Here is a 21,326-nt window from a genome sequence, read left to right as displayed (position 1 = left end):
GCACCACAAGGAAAGATGGCTAAAAAGTCTTCACTAGGCTTCACAAGTTCAACTAGGGGGTGTCCTCTATATACACAAGGTACGTGAGACCCAAATCCGTAGATGAAAGAGAATAATGGCAAACAATCGGGAGGAGATGGTAACCCAATCTCCACCTTCACTTCCCAAAGGTATAAAGTTCTTTGGGGCTTAGCCAAGATTGACAAGATTCCACTTCCAAGAGGGGTTTCTTTAGATTCACCCCTACTCTTCATACTCCTTCAGAACACGAGAGTTGAGGTCATCCCTTGAGGAGATGAAACCCCCAAGCAAGCCTCCTAGAAAAAGAAAACAAGACCACTTATTTTTGGTGCACCCAAGTTCACCACTAGGATTCAAGGGGAGGGCATATGTAAGTGGGTCTTGGGTTTCAAAAAACACTTGTTTATTTTAGATCCAAATCCAAATGTGAAAAGCTCATTTTAAGCCCAATTTGATGATATGAGGAAAACACATCAAACAGATTGTCCAAAGCAAAAATTACTTGCAAAAATGGATTCCTTATGATTTTTTGATAAATTTGAAAAAATAATTTTCTCAAAAATGATTTTATATGACAAAGTTATGAGCATTTGAAGTTTCAAAGGAAAGGCTGACTTTGGACCTGTATATCTGATTTTGTTTTAAGCAGAATCTGGAAAATTCATTTATATCACAACATAGAGCTCTGAGTCAGCTTTGCAATGCTTTTTGAAAATTGAAAATCTGACCTGTGAGCAAAAAGTTAGACCCGATTTAGTGAAACCACCTTTTTTAAACATACAAAAGAAAAAGGTTCCTGTTTTAGTCCCCAAGTGCTTGAACGCCTATCCATCCACATGACCAGGTGCTGGATGCCTGAAATGCTAAGTTTAGCCACACCTCGTCTTCCATGTGACCATGGGGTAAAAGTGTTTTTAAAAAAACTAATTTAAAAATAGTAGAAAGATTAAAAAGTCTTGGTATTTTTTTATATAATATTCAAATACTAAATAAACAAACATTAAAGCAAATGTGTATCACCTTGAAAGCTGATTCGATCTGCACAAACAAATAAAAAGTCATTGATATTAAAATCAAAACAATCTAAAATTTGAAGCCACGATTCATGAGTAAAGTCTTTAAGTAAAACTAACATGAATGTTTTCATTCCAACGTTGGTTGCACACACAGGCCTTCAAGTAAATGAAATGTGGATGATTAAGACGATTTGAAAAACACATTAGTCATGAAAGTTATTTGACAAGCCTTCGATCCATCATTTAAATATAAAAATGTGCAATATTTTTCATTTTCTCTATTATGTTGATTAGGAAGCTAGATAATTTTTATCACTCCAAAAGTGCATGAACTTTCTACTGTATAAAACAGTGTGTGAACATTCTACTGTATAAAAAAGTGTACGTGAAACAGTGTATGAACATTAAAATGTAGAAATGTTCCTAAAAGCGTAATAAAATCTGTCGAATGAATGATATCAAGCATCAAATATCTTTTTGCATGCACATGTATGAAGAAAATAACTTTATCAAATGCATAAGATTAGCCTACAACCATAGAACTGGGCGTGCCAAAATGTCTCACCATTAAATAGTTAGTATGATTAATCAACATAAATTTTAAAATGAGATATCAAGAAAGACTAAAATAAAAGCATAATGAGACATGAGCGGAAAGAAAAACTTCCTCATGACACTCCCATTGCTAATAGACTCTTTCTTGTCCTCCTCCTCTTCACGACCCCGACACTCTGAGATTGACAAATGAAGATTTGGAGAGATGGATGATGGTGAATGTGGATTGCTCTCACAATCGCATAACAAAGTAAGGATGTGTGGATAAGGATTCTGACATGATGAGGGTGTTATGGTAAATGGATTATGCACGCAAGAGGGAAACATGATGGATGTAATGATTATGGATATGCAACCAAAATGGCAGCATAAGGCTATGATGAAAAGTAGATAAAAGGTCAGCATGAGGATGTATATAAAGTGGATGATTTGATAAGAGATAAGGGCTCAATTTACAGAGTTTTAGGCTTGGAAACTGACGGTCAAGATCAAAAGTTGATCAAGGGCTTAGATTGAAGGAGAGAACAAGGTGTGCTCACACATGTGTGAGTACATCTTGGGAAGAACAATTGTCATAGGGAAAAGGGGAAGACGTGCTCACACATGTGTGAGCAAATCTTGGGAAGTCCAAAAGAGGTTGACAAGTGGAAACACTTGTGGAAGGGTGTAAGGGCTAGTGGAAGAAAGCTTATGAAATACGAGCTAAAAGAGAAAAGTGTAGGGTGGCTCTATGGGGAAGAGCATCCTCACACATGTGTGAGAACTCTTTGGTCAAATGTGATGTGGAGATGTTGAAGTGACTTGTGCATGCAAGTCCTTGAAGAGGGGGTCACATGTGGGTTTTGGGTAAATGTGTAGTATTTTTAATTTGAATAAATACTAACACAGGCTAGGCCTTGGTTTAATTAGTTCAATGGAGGGATTAAAAGATAGGTTTGTAGGAATCATAGAATTACCTTAATTAATTATGAATTAATTTAGCTAATTAGGATTAGGATTAAAAATGAAATATTATTTAAAGGTGAGCTTGATTTATTGAAATAAATCATATTTAGGATAAAAGAGATATGTATAATTAATTATATATGTGGAAGGAGATAATTAATTAAAAATAATTTAATTAATTTAGGGTAATAATAGGATGAAACGATTAATTAAATTAATCAAGGGATAAAGGGATAATTAATTAAATATTAATTTAATCAATTTTATGTGTCTACACCAACTTATTAATTATTTAATCTGAAGAGATGCAATCATGAAAGCACACACATACATACACAATGAATACCAGACGTGGAAAACCCTAGAAGGGAAAAACCATGAAGAATGTTTGTTTTCAATATATAACACTTGTTAGGGTGACACCAATTAAGGTGATTTTTACAAAGGGTCTATCACTGCCAAAATGCTCATTGTGGGAGGGCTCACTACCTAGAAAGGCTCATTGTCAGAAGAGAAAGAAAGAAAAGAAAAACCACCATTGAGATACAATTGCCGCAAACAACAATGTCAAAATAGCTTATGGACCCCAATAACACACTACACAACTTTGCACATGATATCACATCAATCTTCAGTTAGAATTATCTTTTCAATCTCACATGTCTCCCATTACATCATTCATTTTGATCATCCTTTACTTATACTGCCCTCATGACTTCATAACCTTCCAACTCGGCCAAAATGAATTTGAAATAGGTCTACACTAAACATTCTAGTGGTGGGAAGGAATGAGAAGTGGACCACACCACAACACACTTCATTAGTCAAATTAACACGTTACACATCCATCACAAAAAATCATACATTACACAAATGTTGTTACATAGTCTCTGATTCTCGATTGGACCAGACCCTAAATAATGCTTCTCAAATTAGGAAAATAAGAATGAAACTAAGATAATCATGAATCCAAGCAATAAACATAATATCCAGAGAACAAAGAAATCTGGACCACAAACAACACTAACAATTACTAGTTATCACTGAACACTATCTGGAGCACAACTTCCGAAGCACCAAATAGATCAAAAAACATATGTCAGATCACCGACTCAGAAAAAATCACAGAAACCCACATGTTGACGTCAATGACAACTATGAAAAACATATTAGCACCATCAATCATCATATTTTCAACAATATCCCCCTTTGTCATTGATGGAAACATCCATCAACAACAAATAGAAAAATCACATATGTCATCAACTACAACATCAATTGCAACTCTGCAACACTCCCCCTTTGACATCAAGGACAAAGGCGGGCTCATCTTCCTATATGAAACTTACTCTTCTCTCCCTAAGAGGAAGCCCTCAAGATTTAGTATAGAAAAGAATAATCATGCAAATCACTGAACTAATGCATGTCCAAATGCACATTAATTCAAACTAGGAGGGTGCAATACCCCCAACTTCTGTTGGAGATACTCAAAAGTATATTTACACAATGTCTTGGTGAAAATGGTTGCAATCTACTCTTTTGTAGGTACATATTCAAGCCTTACTTAATTATCCAACACCTTTTCCCTCAATAAATGATACCAAATAGATATATGTTTTGTTCTATCTAATGTTGTGCTAGATTCTTAGAAATGTTTATTACACTGGTGTTATCACACATAATTGAGATAGGTTCATCTAACAATACACCAATATCCTTTAAAGTCTTCTTGATCCATAGTACCTATGTGCAATAAGAAGATGTCACAATATGTTTAGCGTTAGTAGTGGATAAGGACACAAAATCCTGCTTCTTACTTGACCAAGCAACTAACCGAGAGCCAAGGAAAAATGCTCCACCACTTGTACTTTTTTTGTCATCAAAACTTCTTGCTCAATCTGCATCTGTATAAGTTGTCAAAGTGAATTCTAAATCTTTGGAATACCATAATTTGAACTCTTCTATTCCTTTTAAATATCTGAAAATTCTTTTCATTGCAACATGTGATTCTTTTGGTTCTTTATGAAATTATCTAGCTGCCAAACAAACAATATATATGATATCCGGTCTAGTAGCAGTCAAATATAATAGTACTCCAATCATTGATCTGTACTTACATCTTCCTTAGGAGATTTTTCATTTATTGTTAACTTGCATCTGATGATCATAGGAGTACACACTAGTTTAGAATTCTCTAACCCAAACTTCTTTAGCAATTCTTTGACACATTTAGATTGAGAAATGAAAATTGCTTTGCTATTCTGATTTACTTGCAATCGAAGAAAGAAATTCAACTCACCTATCATGAACATCTCAAATTATTTTTGTATCTCAATAGAAAACCTTCTGCACATACCATCATTCCCTCCAAAAATCATGTCATCAACATACACTAAAACAATTGAGATTTTACCTAAATCAACTTTGAAATAAATATTGCTATCAACAAATCCCTTTTGAAAAACTTGACCAATCAAATACTTGTCTAGCCTTCCATACCAAACTCTAAGAGCTGGTTTTAATCCATATAGAGCCTTCTTCAACTTGCAAACAATATCCAGATTATCTATCAGCTTAAATCTTTCTGATTGTTCAATATAAACTTCTTTCAGTTCACCATTCAAAAATACTAATTTTACATCAATCTAATAAACTTTGAAATCCTTGAAAGCTGCAAAATCTAAGAACATCCTAATAGCTTCCATCTGAGAAAGTGGAGCAAATGTTTCCTCAAAGCCAATGCCTCCAATCTGAGTGTAACCCTTCCAAACCAACCTTTCTTTGTTTCTTACAACCTTTCCATCTTCCTCCAACTTTTTTCGGAATACCCACTTTGTGTCAATTACATTTTATTTGCTAGTCTGTGTACAAGTTCCCATGTCTGATTTTTCTCAATCTGGTCTAGTTCTTCTCTCATTGTCTTCATCCAACTTTTATCATTGCAAGCTTCTTCTACTAATTTTGGTTTAGTCTTAGAAAATAAACATAAAAAAATTATTCTCAAGCCACCTTACTTCTTGTAACAACTCCTCTAATTATTGTTCCCCATAATATGATCCTTAGAGTGATTCCTCTGAACATACCTTGGGATTTTTGATGTAGTTGCCAAAGCATCCCGAGTTTCATTTTTCTTCTCTTCTTTATTTTCTTCTTTCCTTCTTCTATCAAATGACTCATCTAATTTGTATCCTGCCAATTTATCAGAGTCTTTAGAAATATCTTCACCAACCTTCACATGTGCACTTTCAATAATTCTATTTAGTCTTTTTATTGTAACCCTAGTAAGCCTTTCTCCTTGTAGAGTAACCTAGGAATATGCCTTCAACTGGTTTGCTATCAAAGTTTCCAAGATTATCCTCATCTCTCCGGAATAAAACATTCTCTTCTAAATACCTTGATATACTTCATTGTCAGAATCCTTTCGTGCCATATTGTCATATGATGTCTTCCCATATCTCTTTTAGAATAAAATTCTATTAAGGGTGTACACTATTGTGTGTATTGCTTATCTTTAGTAAACCTCTAATAGTCCCACTCCTTTGATCATCGTTCTAGCTCACTCTTGTATATTTCTATTCATTCTTTCCACCATGCCATTCTACTGTTGTGTCCTTGGGATAAATAACTATCTTCTAATTCTTGTTTCTCATAGAAATTGTTAAATTCATCAGAAGTAATTTCTCCTCCTCTATCAGATCTCAAACACTTAATTCTTCTATCAACTTCATTCTCAACTCTCGCCTTGAATATCTTGAATTTTTTTTAATGCTTCTGATTTCTCTATTAAAAAAGCAACCCATGTCATTCTAGAATAATCATCAATTAAGAGCATGAAATATTTATCACCTTGTATACTCTTTTTTTTGGTAGGACCACATAAGTCTGTGTGCACCAAATCTAGTAGTCTGGTAGAGGATTGTTCCTTTCCTTTAAATGTTCCTTTTATTTGCTTTCCCTCTTGATATTCCTTGCAAATATTGTTATCCAGTTTAGTCAACCTCGATAAATCTCTTATTGCACTTGTTGAACTAATCTTCACCAAATTGTCAAAGTTGATGTGACACATCCTTCTGTGCCAGAGCTGACTATAATATAACTAAGATAACAAACAATGTCTTGTAGCTCCTAGTAGATACATGTTTCCACCAGTCTTTTTTCCTACTACAATAACAGTCCCGGATCTCTTCTCGATCTCACTACCACCATCCTAAAACACAACATTTTAGCCATTTTTGCACATTTGTCCAACACTTAGGAGATTATGATGCAAACCCTTCACATAGTAAACATTGTTAGTATTATGCTTTCCATCAAAGGTAATAGAACCAATTCCCACAATTTGCGTTGTCTGATCATCTCCGAACCTAATAGAACCTCCGTCATACTTTTCAAGGTTTACAAACTTACTTTTATCACCAGTCATATGCTTTGACCATCCACTATCAATGAACCATTCATTTCTATCTGTTCTAACATGTAAAGTAGTAGCAACAATTTTAATAGTCTCAAAGGATAGTATGTTAGAGACATTAGTTTTAGGTACATCTTTTTCTACCAAAAATAAATGGTCACCTTCTTCATAGTCTGATTCATCATCTGAAATACCAGCACCATCTTTAACATAATATGCTCTCTTATTAAATTTTGTCTTATTCCTTTTTCCTAACATCTAGTAGCAATGTGACCAATCTTTCCACATCTAAAGCATTTAAGAGGTAACATACCTTTATATTTGTTGGTTCCTTTCATCAGACAAAATTTGCTTCCATCTCAATCAAACTTTCATCATCTGGGTCTTCCTCAACAACTTTAAAGGTTGTCTCAGATTTAGCTTTGTCTTTACCAAACTTCCTCATTTCAAATGCAGTTGGAGTGCCATATAGTTGTTCCCTAGTGAACTTCTTTGGATCATAAACTTCTTCAATAATAGATATCATATCACTGTTGCTTTCCAATAGAGTCATCAAGATCTTCTCCATTATTTGTTCATCATTTAAGGTTCTGCCAAGTTCTCTTATTTCATTTACTGCGTTGTCAACCCTCTAAAAATAACGTGTTATATCCTCTCCTTCCATTCTCAAGTTCTCATATCTGCACTTAGCTATCAACTTCTTTGATGCAGAGAATTGAGGGAGGTGTTTGAGCGAATCATGCATCCATTGTTGAATCCATCAATTGAGCCAAGATGGATCGAATAGTAGGGGGAATCCCCACAATTAATCTACCTCCCTGAAGCAATATAAATTAGTCATTTCCTTCATAGATTTCCCTTAACTTTTCCCAGACTTCATGAGCAGTATTCAATTAAATAACCTTTGTTAATTCAGTCTTTGATAAAGCACTAAAGATAGCATACCTTGCTTTTTCGTCCTCTTCATAAGCTTGAATCTCATCCATAGTAGTAAGACCATTTTCTGGTTGAACATACTTAGTTTTCATTGCTTTCCAAGTGTTGTAACCCAAGGAGTCTAGGTAACCTCTCATCTTCACTTTATAGAAGCCATAGTTAGATCCCTCAAAGATAGGAATAGTTAGTTTATATGCCATCGGATCTACCTCAAGTAGTTAAGCTCTTTTCCAATGAACCAAATCTCTGATACCAATTGTTGAATGACCAGACAACTAAGAGTGGGGCATGAATCAATTGCTAATTAAACTTTTAAACTCTTTCACACATCTGGAATAACCAACTTATTAATTATTTAATCTAAATAGATGCAATCATGAAAGCACACACATATATGCATAATGAATACTAGATATGATGTGGAAAACCCTAGAAGTGAAAAACCATGAAAAATGTTACTTCTCAATATATAACACCTATTAGGGAGACACTGGGTAAGGTGATTTTTACAAAGAGTGGCTCACTACCAGAATGCTCACTGCGGGAGGGCTCACTACCCAAAAAGTCTCATTGCTAGAAGAGAAAGAAAGAATATAAAAACCACCATTGAGATACAACTACCATAAACAACAATGCCATAATAGATTTAAGACCCCAATAATATACTACACAACTTATCACAAGATCTCACATCATTTTTCAATCGGATTTAGCTTTTCAATCTCACATGTCTCCCATTGCATTATTCATTTTGATCATCCTTTACTTATACTATCCTCCTGACTACATAACCTTCCAAGTTGGCCAAACCAAATTTGAAATAGGTCTGTACTGAGCATTCCTATGGTGGGAAAGAATGAAAAGTGAACCACACCCCAACACGCTTCATCGTTTAGATCAACATGTTACACACCCATTACAAATACTCATATGCTACACTAATGTCATTACATAGTCTCTGATCCTGGATAAGACCGGACCCAAAATAACGCTTCTCAACTTAAAAAAATAAGAATGAAACTAAGATAATCATGAATGCAAGTAATCAACATAATATATAGATAATAGAGAAATCCAGACCACAAACAACACTAACAATTACCAGTCAACATTGAACACCATTCAAAGCATAACTTCTGGAGCACCAAATGGATCGAAAAACATATGCTGAATCACCAACTCAGAAAACCTCATGGAAACCCACATGTTGACATAAATGACAACCATTAATGACAACCAAGACAAACATATTAGCACTATTAATCATCACATTTGCAACTCGTTGCATCTTGAAGTTACTCACCATTTGTACTTCGTTGAGATGAGACATAAATTTCTGGGTTGTATAAGCTAAATATGGCTTGTGAAAAGAGGGTGATTGGGTTATGCCTTCAGTCCTCGATCCCCCTACCCATCCTTCTCTTGCAAAAATAAGAGTGTAAAGCACCCTTAAAGTGTGACATTTGAGTTGATGGAGTACCAAGTGTGGGCTTAATTTAACTACAATAAGCCTTTACTTTTAGGTTGTGAAGAGGGCTTGAAGTATCTTATATTGTGCTAAACTAGTGAAAATTTGGTATCTATGGAGAATTGGCCATATCCTTATTTTTTCATCACAAACACTTAATAGCCATTGAGTCTTTACATTTGAAGTGTTTTCCAACCACATTGATTATCAAATATTCAGACCTAGTCATAATTTTGACATCTTAGGCAAATTTAGTCATACATCATGGATTGCATTGATGCATTTTGTAGGGAAAGTGAAGAGTTTATCCCTCCGATTGAAACAATATATGAGACCATACCATTTTTCCTCCAACCAACCTATCAATCATATCAATCCAACTTACACATGTCCCAAAACTTGCAGTAGAACTACATACAACAACAATAACAAAACACTTGCTCCACAAACACATACACCCAAACCCAAAATTTTGGGATTGGTTTGAAAAAATGATTATGAAAGTTAAAGAATCTAGGCCAAACCCTCAAGTCACACATTGAAACTACATTCCCCAAAACAAAATTCGACCCAACCAACAATCCACATGTATACCTATGCCTCAAACAATCGAAAACCACTCTCACATTTCTCAAAACAACAAATCCATGGAAAACTTCTCATAAACATTGGCAAGACATGAGGATGAAAAATATACACCTTTGGGAGAGCCAATGAATCATCCTTGCAAAAACATGTTGCCAATAAGCTTATTACACTTCTTAAAGGTGGACCTTTTGAACCTATAGTCAAACCCTTGTGGTGGACTGATAATGAATTTTGTGAATACCATAGAAAAATATTGCATTAAACATCTAATTGCAAGAAGCTTAAAACCTCATTTAGGACCTTATTGGTCAAGGTGATAGTAGTATTGAAGAAAATTTTATTCATTCACCCAAAAGGAATTAGTCATATGCCAAGATACTATTTCCAAGCATGACCAAAATCATATACCGATGTTTAGAAATGGCTCATCCCAAAATAATCACACCAATGACATATCTACCTTCCTTGAAGATGTCGGTCCACACTTCTCCCACCATTCCTTCATCCCCTAAAGATTTACACTAAAAATACCCACCATCTCCATCAAACAATGAATCCAATTATGACACCTTTCAAGTTTAACCTCAAGGGCTATCTACAATAAAAGTCCAAGGTAATCTAGTTATTGATACAAATCCTTACCATGAGTAAAAAATACTAGAGCCAATGCCACCATATGCTCCATCTCTAATAAAAATCACTCAAAAGAGTCCCATTATCCAGTTGTATAAGGCCAAAACATGGAATCCATCCAATAATCTCCCATACATATCCAAACTTGTATCCAATGTCAAGAGTATAAATCAAAGTATGAAGAAACATGTCCTAAAATGAATCAAGATCAAGATCCCAAAGCTTTCCCATCCCATCCCATCCAATTTTTGACCAAGACTTCATATCTTTAGAATCTCGGGATGATCCCACTATCCTTTTTCATTCCATCTAAGATGACCCCATTCAATTTCAAGAGCAACGTAGACTTCCAAGTCCCACTCATAATCCACTTCTTAAGTAAGGTCATGCTATCCCTTCCATCCTTTCCAATATTCCAAATCAAGAGAAAAGAACCCTTTCAACTCCATATAATGATCCTCTTCCATGTCAAGATAAAAGTAAACCTTCATCTCCATGTCATAATCTTCCATATCCTCCTCAAGACCCCATCATCCCTCTCGATTCCCTTCATGATTGTAATTCTCCTCAAGATCTCGTCACCCCTATCCAAGCTATTGATGAACCCCTTACTTATCAACTTGGGTCCTCCACATGCATTTGATCTAGTTTACTCCATGATCTTATCATTCCCTCCATACCATATCCTCCTCAAAATGGACTTGTGTCTTGTTTAAAAAATAACAAATATCCCATTGCTAAAATAATTTGTCAAATCATGCATTATCAAGGAAAAGGGTTATGAATTCATGAACAAGGTATATTTAAACCCCTTTATATAAAATAAAATCCAAATTATCATGACCTTGACTACATAAGTCACTCTCAAAATGTTGGTATCCCTACTTAGTCCCACAATTTTCTATCTAAATCCAAATATGCACATCCCCATTCACCCCTTCCATCCATCTTAGGTCCCTATACCCCAAAACCAAATCCTTTGTATTTTCCATCTATCTTAGGCCCTTATATCCGACCATACACTATCCATATCACCCCTAGCTCACAATCCACTCACTCTACCATAAATCAAGGTCAACAAAGGCACACATTCTTGAGAACCTTCCAACCATCCACCTTCATGAACTCATCCAAAATCTCTTCATATTATTCCTATCCATCCAAGAATTCCAATGCTCTTGGAAGGAATTTGGATGCCAAGCATAAAATCCATAAGTCCAAAAATCCACATACATCTAAAGATCTACATGTCCCATCTAAAAGACATGTAAAAGTAAAGCAAAATTAAAAAAGAAAATTAGCAAAAACCCATTAAACATAAAAAAACCATGTGGATTCCCACGTTTCTTATAGAAGCAACACATTCAAAAGAACCATAAATAAAAGAAAAATTAAAAGCCATGTGGATTCCCAAGTTGCTCATAGAAGAATGACATCCTACTAGAAACAAAAAAATTGGCATCAAGCTTGCTAATCCAAAGGCTTCGTTCACTCCTCCATTTAAACATATCCCATCTTTTAAATCTATTTTGGGTCCCTATTTTCAAAAATCTACTATCATATACCCTCCACCATCTCCTTCATTCATTTTGAGTCCTTATGTTTCAAAATCCACATCCACTTCTCCATCAAAGTCTCAAAATCCAAAATCCATTTTTCATACATCACACCATTACCCTTCAAGGTGTGTGCCAAAGTTGACGTTCCCAAAATTTCCATCCACCCCTACAAAAATCTTCCAACACCATATGCATTATCCAACACATTTTTTGTATCCTTCCATCCCTCACATCTAATCCTTTGCATAAATCCTTAGCTCATTGCACCTAATCATCCATGTCATCTTCCTTTACTATCATCGTACCAATGTATTTGACCTTACCTTCAATATCCATGGTCCATTTTAGCACATATTTAGGGCTACCATCCAAACAATGAGATGCTCGAGTCCTTCCTCTATATCTTATAATGCATCCATTATCTTCCAAAAGGTAAAAAAAATAAAAATGAAAAATGTCAAAAAAAAAAGATAAAAAGGGAAAAAAGTAAAGAGAAATAATTTGTCCAATGGTGAAAACCACCTCTTGTGGTTCTTGGGCCAAGTACCATGATGAAAACATGGCAAGTAGGTATCACATGTAATTCATTTTCCTCTTACACTCTACACTTCAATGCGAGATTCATTTGTGCTATCCTATCCACCTCATCCTCCATTATCCCCCATCCTCCATTATCCATTGGAAAGCCTACCTTCATCCATATTCCCTTTTCTACCTTTGATCTTGACAAGGTTAAGGATCTCCATAAGCCCTATGCATCCTATTTGCTTCACCTTATCCACACCCTTCAATCCATATCCATTATCTTATCCATTTGTTAATTCCGTCGTCCATTATCACTTTTGGTCCTACTTAACCTATCCATATCCTATCTCAATCCTATCTTATCCATTCCTTGATCTTGATCAAAGCTAAGGACATAAAATATAAAATATGTTTTCATAAACATCTTGACATTCCATTCGTATGGACCACACGCCATCCAAAGTGCCATTCCATCACCTCGTATTGCCATATCTAGTCCCGTAGCTTGGATAAAGATTTTATCCCATTCCAAGACAGTTCTTGAAAATCAAATCAGTTATGATTCTATAATAAGTTGTCTCCATCCTTCACTTATCCATTTCCATCCCAACAGTTCATTCATCTCCTCATAATGCCTTATGCCTTACTAGACACTAGGGGAAACTAAATACATATTGCTTGAGAATAAATCTCGCTATGTGTCTTATGCCTCAATTAGTGATTTGGACAGCTTTCATGAAATTAAAAATAAAAATAAATCAATAAACTTATAAAATCCAAAAAAATCAATATTTTTTTAAATCCATTTTTTTTCAAACTTCAACAAACTAAAAATAGTTTTCAATAATCCAAAATCCATAATAAACTCTCTTGCTAAGAAAATGAAACATCGAACAAATAAAATCAAAACATTACACAAAACATCAAGCTTAACAAAACATGAATCAACATAAAAATTACCAAGCTAGCCTACAACCTTACTGATCAACTACCTATCAATTTTAATATCTTTATCAAATAATCCTCTACAGATACATCATTCCTAGAACATGCACCCTATCAGATATCATGTCCTATGGATACATCTTTCTTATAATAGACATCCTATCAAGCATAATTTTAACAAGATCACTTAACATTGGCAAGAAGATCTAAATGGCTATTGACTTGTTTGGTCTAGTGATTTTTATCATTTATTTGATTTATCTTGTATCATTATATTATTTTTTTATTAAGGTAAAAATATGTTTTGAAGGGGCCCCTAAACCCTTTACAAAAGATTCTACTAGATAAAAGCATTAAGAAACTAAAAGGAACTTACATAAGAAAAACCAGCATAACAACTAGAAAAAATCAGCTAAAAAGCCCCAAAAAACTAGCGAAAACCAACCAAACCAGACAAAGCACAGAAAAGGAAGTAATTTATGTTTTTCAAGGCATTAGCCAAGTTATTGCTAATCCCATATAGATCTTTGATATTATCCCTAATATTAGGGATATCCTTAGCAGTCGCCGCAACAACTTTCTTCACACTCGCCCTAGTTCTCTTTGCTGCTCCACCAGGTGTAGCTTCCCCGCTCCCGGTCTCGATAGCATCTTCATCAATGTCAAGGTTCACAACTAGTTTGGGAGAACTGGAGGTTTCAAGGACCTTAGAAATATCCTCTAGGTTCTTTGTAACAGTAGACAAGATATTTGGGATCATTCCCAACAAGTTTTTAATTGCCACTTTACCTTCTTCCAGATAGTCAATCTGAGCTGCCATCTTTTTAGCTTTTTCCTCCATGTCCTGCTTCCATTGCTTCTGGTTCCTGTTGTCTTCCTTTTCTCATCCATATGCTTCCCATTTTTTTCTAAATTCTTCAAAACTTCATATGTCCATCTGTCAAAACCCAATCTAGCCTTGGTAAGGTTTTTGAGGTTATCCAGAAATAACCCTTCTCCAGCACACTCCTTATCCTTACTCAGATTATCCTTAGCCGTTTCCTTCTTTGGTTCCTTATTCTTTTCCCTCTCAGAATCCATTTCTTTTTCCTCATTAACCTTATCATCCTTCTCCACCATAGGCTGGTTATTGTCATTGCCTAAGCTAGCACTGTGAATTGGACTATCTTGGTCGGACACGTCCTCAGCTTCATCTTCCTCTGCACCCACGTCCTCATCTTTCCAACTTTCCTCATCTCCAGACTCATCCATTTCCATTTCATTGCCATCTTTTCCAGTTTCCTCTGTGTCATTCTTGTCATCTTGGGTTTTCATCCCAGTTGTGCTCTTGTTTTTTTGCTCCGAGTCGACTCTTCCTGGCTGGGTCCGCCTTCCTTCAGCTTTCTCTTGCCTTTCCCTAGAGAAGCAAACAACCTCTCATTTTCCTAAATGGAAAGGATTTTGTAGTGCTCATAAATGAGCAGAATGAGGCCACAATGAAGTAGCGGGTTTGAGGGGTTCTTGTTGTATTTGTTGAGGGACCTTGACAAAGACCTGAAGAGATAGTAGGGCAAGGAAACCCTTTTCTCATGCCTGAAGTGGTTTAATAGCACAAAGTGATATGTATGGGCCCTAGTAAAATGACCCTCAACAGTTATGTATTCCATGATGGCATTCAACACACAACCCCAAATTTTCTTAATGTTGGAGGCATCATAATAACCCCTGTGGCTTTACCAATTTTAGCCCTCTCATTTTCCTTATGTAGAAAAAGTTTAACCGCATTATTGGAAACCTTAAGATCTCTAAAAAAATTGAGCCCTGAGTGGGGCATACCTGTTATAGTCGCAATGAGGCCCGCATCCAATTTGAACCTCACACCATGGATTTTAAAAGACCCATTACTCCAATTTTTAGTTATTTTGGAGACTACAAGATTAACCCTACCTATATCGTAATCAACCAACTTCTCCATAAAATTCGTCAGGGACCCTTTTTCTAGCTTCGTCCATACTTTTGGCATTTCCATCCATCTGGAAATGTTTTCTGGTTCCTCCCTCCTTAGATCCCCTCCCATATTCAATTTCAGAATGTCACCTCTGTTCTTTTGCAAGCTCAAAGCTTTCTTCCCATTGTCTCTCAAAATTTTGAAAATGATAACCCACAAAGTGTGCAGAGTGTTAATATCTTTGATTACGATTCTGCCACTTTGCCAAGTAATCATTACCTTTCTATAAATGCATAAATTACTCATTTCAACTATCATAATTATGCGGTCCTTCTTTCCTCGTGAATCTATCCTTTCTTAGGAGATCTTTGATACTAAAATTAAAATTATCTTCCCCATGCCAAATAGTTTGAGCTTCGGAATTAACTCCTAGGTTCGCTAGGCCATCCACAACCAAATTTTTTTCTCTAAAGGCATGTTCAATTATGATAACTTTAAAACTAGCAATAATTTCTCTTGCTTTCAAAATTATGTTTTCAATAGACCACGATGGCTTTGTTTCCCCCTTCAAGCACTTGATAATATTTAGTGAGATTCCCTCCAACCATAAGTTGTCATGATTTAGGTTCTTAGCAATAATCAGAGTATTCAGAGTAGCTGAAGCTTCAACATAATGACTAGTTTGACTACTTAGAGGGCCAACAACCGCCACTAGGCAACTTTCAACAAAATTCCTAACAATGCCCCCATAACCAGCTTTACCCGGATTCCCTTTCGACGCCCCATCAAAGTTGTCCTTTATCCATCCCTGAAGTGGGAAGTACCACACCAAATCTTTCCTACCCTTCTCCTTACTGGAGTTGGTTGTAGAAAGGTTCCACCTATCTTTAAAGTCTTCTTTAGCTACTAGACCATGATCGGTACCATTGAGACATTCAAATATACTTTTGTATATTTTATCCACCACAACTTCAGGATTAACACTTTTATCCCTAAAAATCATGTTGTTGCGCTCCTTCCAGATGTTCTAGATAACATAGGGGAAAGTAAGTTTCCAAAGCTCCACAATCTTAGGGTTGGAAGTAGGACAATACCATTGCTGCCAGGACTCCCCTAGAGAGTTCGAAAAAACCCAGCTCAACTTCCACCTACTAAAAATAATTTTCCAAATTTCCTGGCTGAAAGTACACTGGTGGAGAATATGGCAAGCTGACTCTTCTTCCTTGCAACAAAGAGAACACCTGTTAGGAAAAAAAAATCCTTGCTTTTGGAGGTTGTCCAAAGTCAACACCTTGTTTGGATAAAGATCCATAAAAGGATATTAACTTTAGGAATTAACTTCTTATTCCACACTTTAGCCCAAATAGGAATATCTTCCATAACTTTTTTTGTGGATAGCCACTGTCGAAGACACATAATAATTCCCATCTAGCGTTCCCTCCAAATCAAACTATCCTCTTTGTTGTCCCTCAAAATTTTAGAAGAAAGCAAAATCTCAAGAAACTTTAAACCCAAACAATGCTGGCTAAACTCAATCCAATTCCCATTTCTCTAATAGTCTCTGACCAAAACCCCATGCCTATTTTTGAACCAATCTTTCCAATCATAAAGGATTGGAATTTCCTCCAAAGGTTTATCCATAAGCCATCTGTCTTCCCAAAATCTTATACTTCTACCATTCCCCAATTTCCACGTTCTTCCAGCAACAACGCAACTTTTAGCCGATTGAACTGCATTCCAAATTGTGGAGCCTTCAACAGTAAAAGATTTATCTAGAAATTCTTCCTCAGAAGGTTGCATATGAAGATATTTCTTTCTCCAGATTAAATTCCACTCTCTTTCCTCCCCTTTCATTCTCCAGATTTGTTTTGCTAATAAGGGATTAATCATAGAGCTATTATTCCTTAAACCCAACCCCCCAGAGGCCTTGGGAGAGCATATTTTATTCCAAGGTATAAGGGGAATTCTATTCTTGTCTTCCACTCTCGACCAAAGAAACTTTTTTTGGATTCTTTCAATTGCCTTCACAAACTTTCTAGGGATTTTAAACAGGCTAAGAGCATAAATAGGAAAGTTTTGGAGAGTAGCTTTAAGCAACGTAACCTTGCCCGCTTGACTAAGGATAGCCCCTTTCCAACCTGCCAATTTAGAGTTGAATCTGTCAACCAACTTGATCCAAAAATTATCCGCAAGCTTAATACAAAGGGGAAGCCCCAGGTAAGTAGAGGGAAACTCAGCAATTTTACATCCAAGAATTCTTTCAATCCTTAATTGTCTTTGAACATGGGTATTGATGAAGAACAACAAGCTCTTGTCCCAATTAATTTTTTGGCCAGAAGCAGATTCATAAATATCCATAACATACTTCATATTTTTTGCTTTCCTAATAGTAGCTTCCTCCATGGTGATCCAATCATCAACAAACTATTCATGAGTACAAGTAATATTGGATGAAGAAGTTTTTAGCCCTTTGAGATCACCTTCTTCCACATTTTTAAAGATAAATCTACCTAAACTTTTAGCTAAAATAGTAATCAAGATAGGGGAGATGGGATCCCTCTGTCTTAGACCTCTAGTGCTTTTAAAGAAACTGGAAGATCCATTGACAATAACAACATAAGAGGAAGTTTCCATCAATTGAGAACAGAGCTGAATAACTTTTTCTCCAAATCCAAAGGCTTTCATAATCCTAAAAAGAAATTGCCAATTCACTCTATCATAGGCTTTAGACATATCTAACTTAGAAAAAAGCCCCGATTTTTAGCAGCCATTAGAGAATGAATATTTTCATGAACTAAAATAATAGGATCCAGAATCTGTCTACCGGCGACAAAACCATTTTGTTGAGCAGAAATAATTCTGGGAAGAATATCCAACAATCTTGAAGTGAGAACCTTAGACAAAATCTTGTAAACAGAATTACAAAGACTAATAGGTCTAAACTTATTAGAGAGTCAGCTCCAGAAATCTTCGGAATTAGAACAATGAAGGTCGCATTCAATTGTTTTAAAATCCTTCTTGAACCAAAGAATTCTTTAACTCCTTTACAGATATCAATCTCCACAATGTGCCAAAAGGATTGGAAAAAGAACATTGGAAAACCATCCGGACCAGGAGACTTATCTCCCTAAAAACAAAACACCGCCTTTTTTATTTCCTAACTAGAAGGTATTTGGGAGAGATATTTGTTGTCTTCCTTAGTCAAGGTAGGAGGAATAGCCTACAAAAGGAGGTTTTGATTACTGACATCAAGATCATCCACTTCTCCCAACAGGTTGCTAAAATAATCTAGAACTTCCTTTCTTATGTTCTTATCATCCGTTAAAATCCCCCTATTACAGGATAACCTGGAAATCCTGTTTGTCGCCCTGTGCTTAAGAGCAGTTAAGTGATAAAACCGAGTATTTTTATCACCTTCCTTCAAATATAAGGCTCTTGATCTTTGTCTCCAGAAAGTCTCTTCATTAGAAATAATAGTGTGGTATTTAGACAACAAACCATTTTTCACAGATCTCAATTCTTTTGAAAGCCTGTCCTCTTGGATTTTATCTTGAACTTCTTTTATTTCAGTTTTAATTTTGGCTTTACTTTTGAAGATATCCCCAAAAGTCTCTTTGTTCCAAATTTTGATTTTAGCCTTTATAATATTGAGCTTTTTGGCTATTCTAAATAAAGTCGTTCCCTCAACCTCAGAACTCCACCAATCAGCAACACAAACTTCCTGAGATGGATGGGATAACCACACTTTTTCAAATCTAAAAGGGAAATTTCTCTTAATAGAAAAAGAATTGGCAGTAAAAGAAATAGGGTAATGATTAGATCCAATCTTAATAATAGATGCCAAAGAACAACTATACTTAGATAACCACTCAGGAGAAATTAAGGTTTGTCTAACTTATCTTGAATAAGATCAGCTCCAGTTCTTCTATTAGTCCAGGTATAGTTGATCCCTTGGAGATCCAAATCCATAAGAGCTTGATCATTGATGAAGTCCATAAGATCTTGTTTACCATCAAGCTGCAAGGGGAGGCCTCCCATTTTCTCTTCCTCTTTAAGCAGAGTATTGAAATCTCCCATTATTATCCATCTTTTATCGGCAAAATTTAGTCTGTCTTTTGTAAGGCTTCTCCAATATTTAAATCTCCTAGATTTGGTATTAGGCACATAGACATTAGTGATAAACCAAACAAAGTTATCCTTGATATGCTCAAGTAGCACATAATTCCTATTGATTTCAGAAATGATTTCCTTACCTTTAATAGTTTTTTGGTTCCAAAAAATCGCTGTTCCTCCAGAGGCACCCTCCAAACTAGTTCCTATAACTCCATTATTTTTAAATATTCTAATCCTTTCCACTTTATCCTTACACATCTTAGTTTCCTAAACAAGAACCACATCTGGTTTATGATTTCTTATAATATTACGTAACACATCCTTCTTATGAGGGGCATTCAACCCTCTTATATTCCAGCAAATTATCTTCATACTTTAACCGAGGATAGAGCTGACTCAATGGAGCTCTATGTTCCATCATCATGGTTCTTCCAAATTTCCTGTTCCCTTTGATGTTTTAGAGAAGGTCTCCCTTGCTTTTTGTTTTGGCTTCCAACATTTGCATTTTTCTTATTCTTGCTTCTAGTTGAGATACCTCCATTGGGTCCTTCCTTATTCGATTTTCCCTCTTTAGTATTGAGAATCCTAAGATTTCCTTCCAGGGCCGTCATTTCCACACTATTAGATGGGGTTTTGCATTGAAAGGGCTTTGGGCTTCCATTGGTCAACAACAAAAGAGGCTCAAAATCAGAAATGTTGTAATCTTGCGCTTCATTGAAGTCTTCCTTGTTTGCTTTTGTATAAGATGAGGCAGAGGCATCGTCATTGGAACTCTCCTCTACTTTATCCTGACTAATAGGCCCTCCTTGCTGGTCCTCTGGATCATGTTTTTGCACATTTGCCTCTTTCCTTTGCTCTTCTTCTTTAGTACTTTCTATTTGATTATTAAAACAGGCACAAATAGGTTTTTCATTATTACTATTTGCATCCTTCTTCACCTCATTTTCCATCTCAATCACTTCCTTATTAGGAACACACTCAACTGATGAGTCTTCTCTCTTATCTTTCGTTTGCCATTTCTTCTTCAAGCTGCTATCACTCTTGTTATTCTTACTCTTCTTAAGCGGACAAGATTTTGCCCAATGACCTAATTTTTTGCAATGAAAACAAGAAAACGGGAGCGATTCATATTAAATCGCTTGGGTCCATTTCCCTAATTTAGATATAATCTCAATATATTGGGGCATATCCATCATTTGATTAACATTAACATAGATATAGACGAAAACCAACATTGATTTAGCTGCAGTCATTGGATCAATCGAGAGAAGTTATCCAAAAGAACTTGCTATCCCCTTGAATACTTCCTCATTCCAGAACTCCAGCGGGAGGCCCGAGAGGCACGTCCACACAGGCACCGATATAAAAAAGGACTTGTCAAGAGAAAGGTTTGGAGCCCATTTCTGTAAAGCCAAAGTTGACTTGTTGAATATCCATGGTCCTTCACATAGAGCTTTATTCATATCTTCTTTAGAATTAAAAGCAAAGGAAAAAAAAACCTCTAGGCAAAGCCGCCACATCCACTTGACCCTCAAGAACCCATTTCCTCCTTATAAAATTCCTAACAACATCAATGTTAGGCCTAAAACCAGCAAACCTTCCAACTAATGTCATAGCTAATCCTGAGACAGTAAGATCGACCAACTTATCCGGAACATAAATAGCGACAACCCTTATTGCCGGA

The 21,326-nt window shown here is 35.8% G+C and overlaps 1 protein-coding gene across 1 annotated transcript; it reads right to left on the bottom strand.

The window, feature by feature from the left end:
• Window positions 1-14,032: 14,032 nt before the first annotated feature.
• On the bottom strand, window positions 14,033-20,592 carry LOC131859907 (uncharacterized). The gene is made up of 3 exons (XM_059214171.1): window positions 20,315-20,592; window positions 14,594-14,998; window positions 14,033-14,291 (listed from the first exon to the last, which is right to left on the bottom strand). The coding sequence occupies exons 1-3, from the start codon at window positions 20,590-20,592 to the stop codon at window positions 14,033-14,035; spliced, it is 942 nt and encodes a 313-aa protein (XP_059070154.1).
• Between the last annotated feature and the right edge of the window lie 734 nt (window positions 20,593-21,326).

Source organism: Cryptomeria japonica, chromosome 2, assembly GCF_030272615.1.
Source record: "Cryptomeria japonica chromosome 2, Sugi_1.0, whole genome shotgun sequence".
Classification (NCBI taxonomy): domain Eukaryota; kingdom Viridiplantae; phylum Streptophyta; class Pinopsida; order Cupressales; family Cupressaceae; genus Cryptomeria; species Cryptomeria japonica.
This window is presented reverse-complemented; position numbering and strand designations above follow the sequence as displayed.

Bases quoted from the DNA above. Each gene is read 5' to 3' on its own strand.
- LOC131859907 (XM_059214171.1), bottom strand. From the start codon at position 20,592: ATGGAAAATGAGGTGAAGAAGGATGCAAATAGTAATAATGAAAAACCT. The intron at 14,999-20,314 runs GTTGTTGACCAA...TTGCTTCTCTAG, and splicing joins TCTGATTTTGAGCCTCTTTT to GGAAAGGCAAGAGAAAGCTG. The intron at 14,292-14,593 runs GTTATTTCTGGA...TGAAACCTCCAG, and splicing joins AAGGAGTGTGCTGGAGAAGG to TTCTCCCAAACTAGTTGTGA.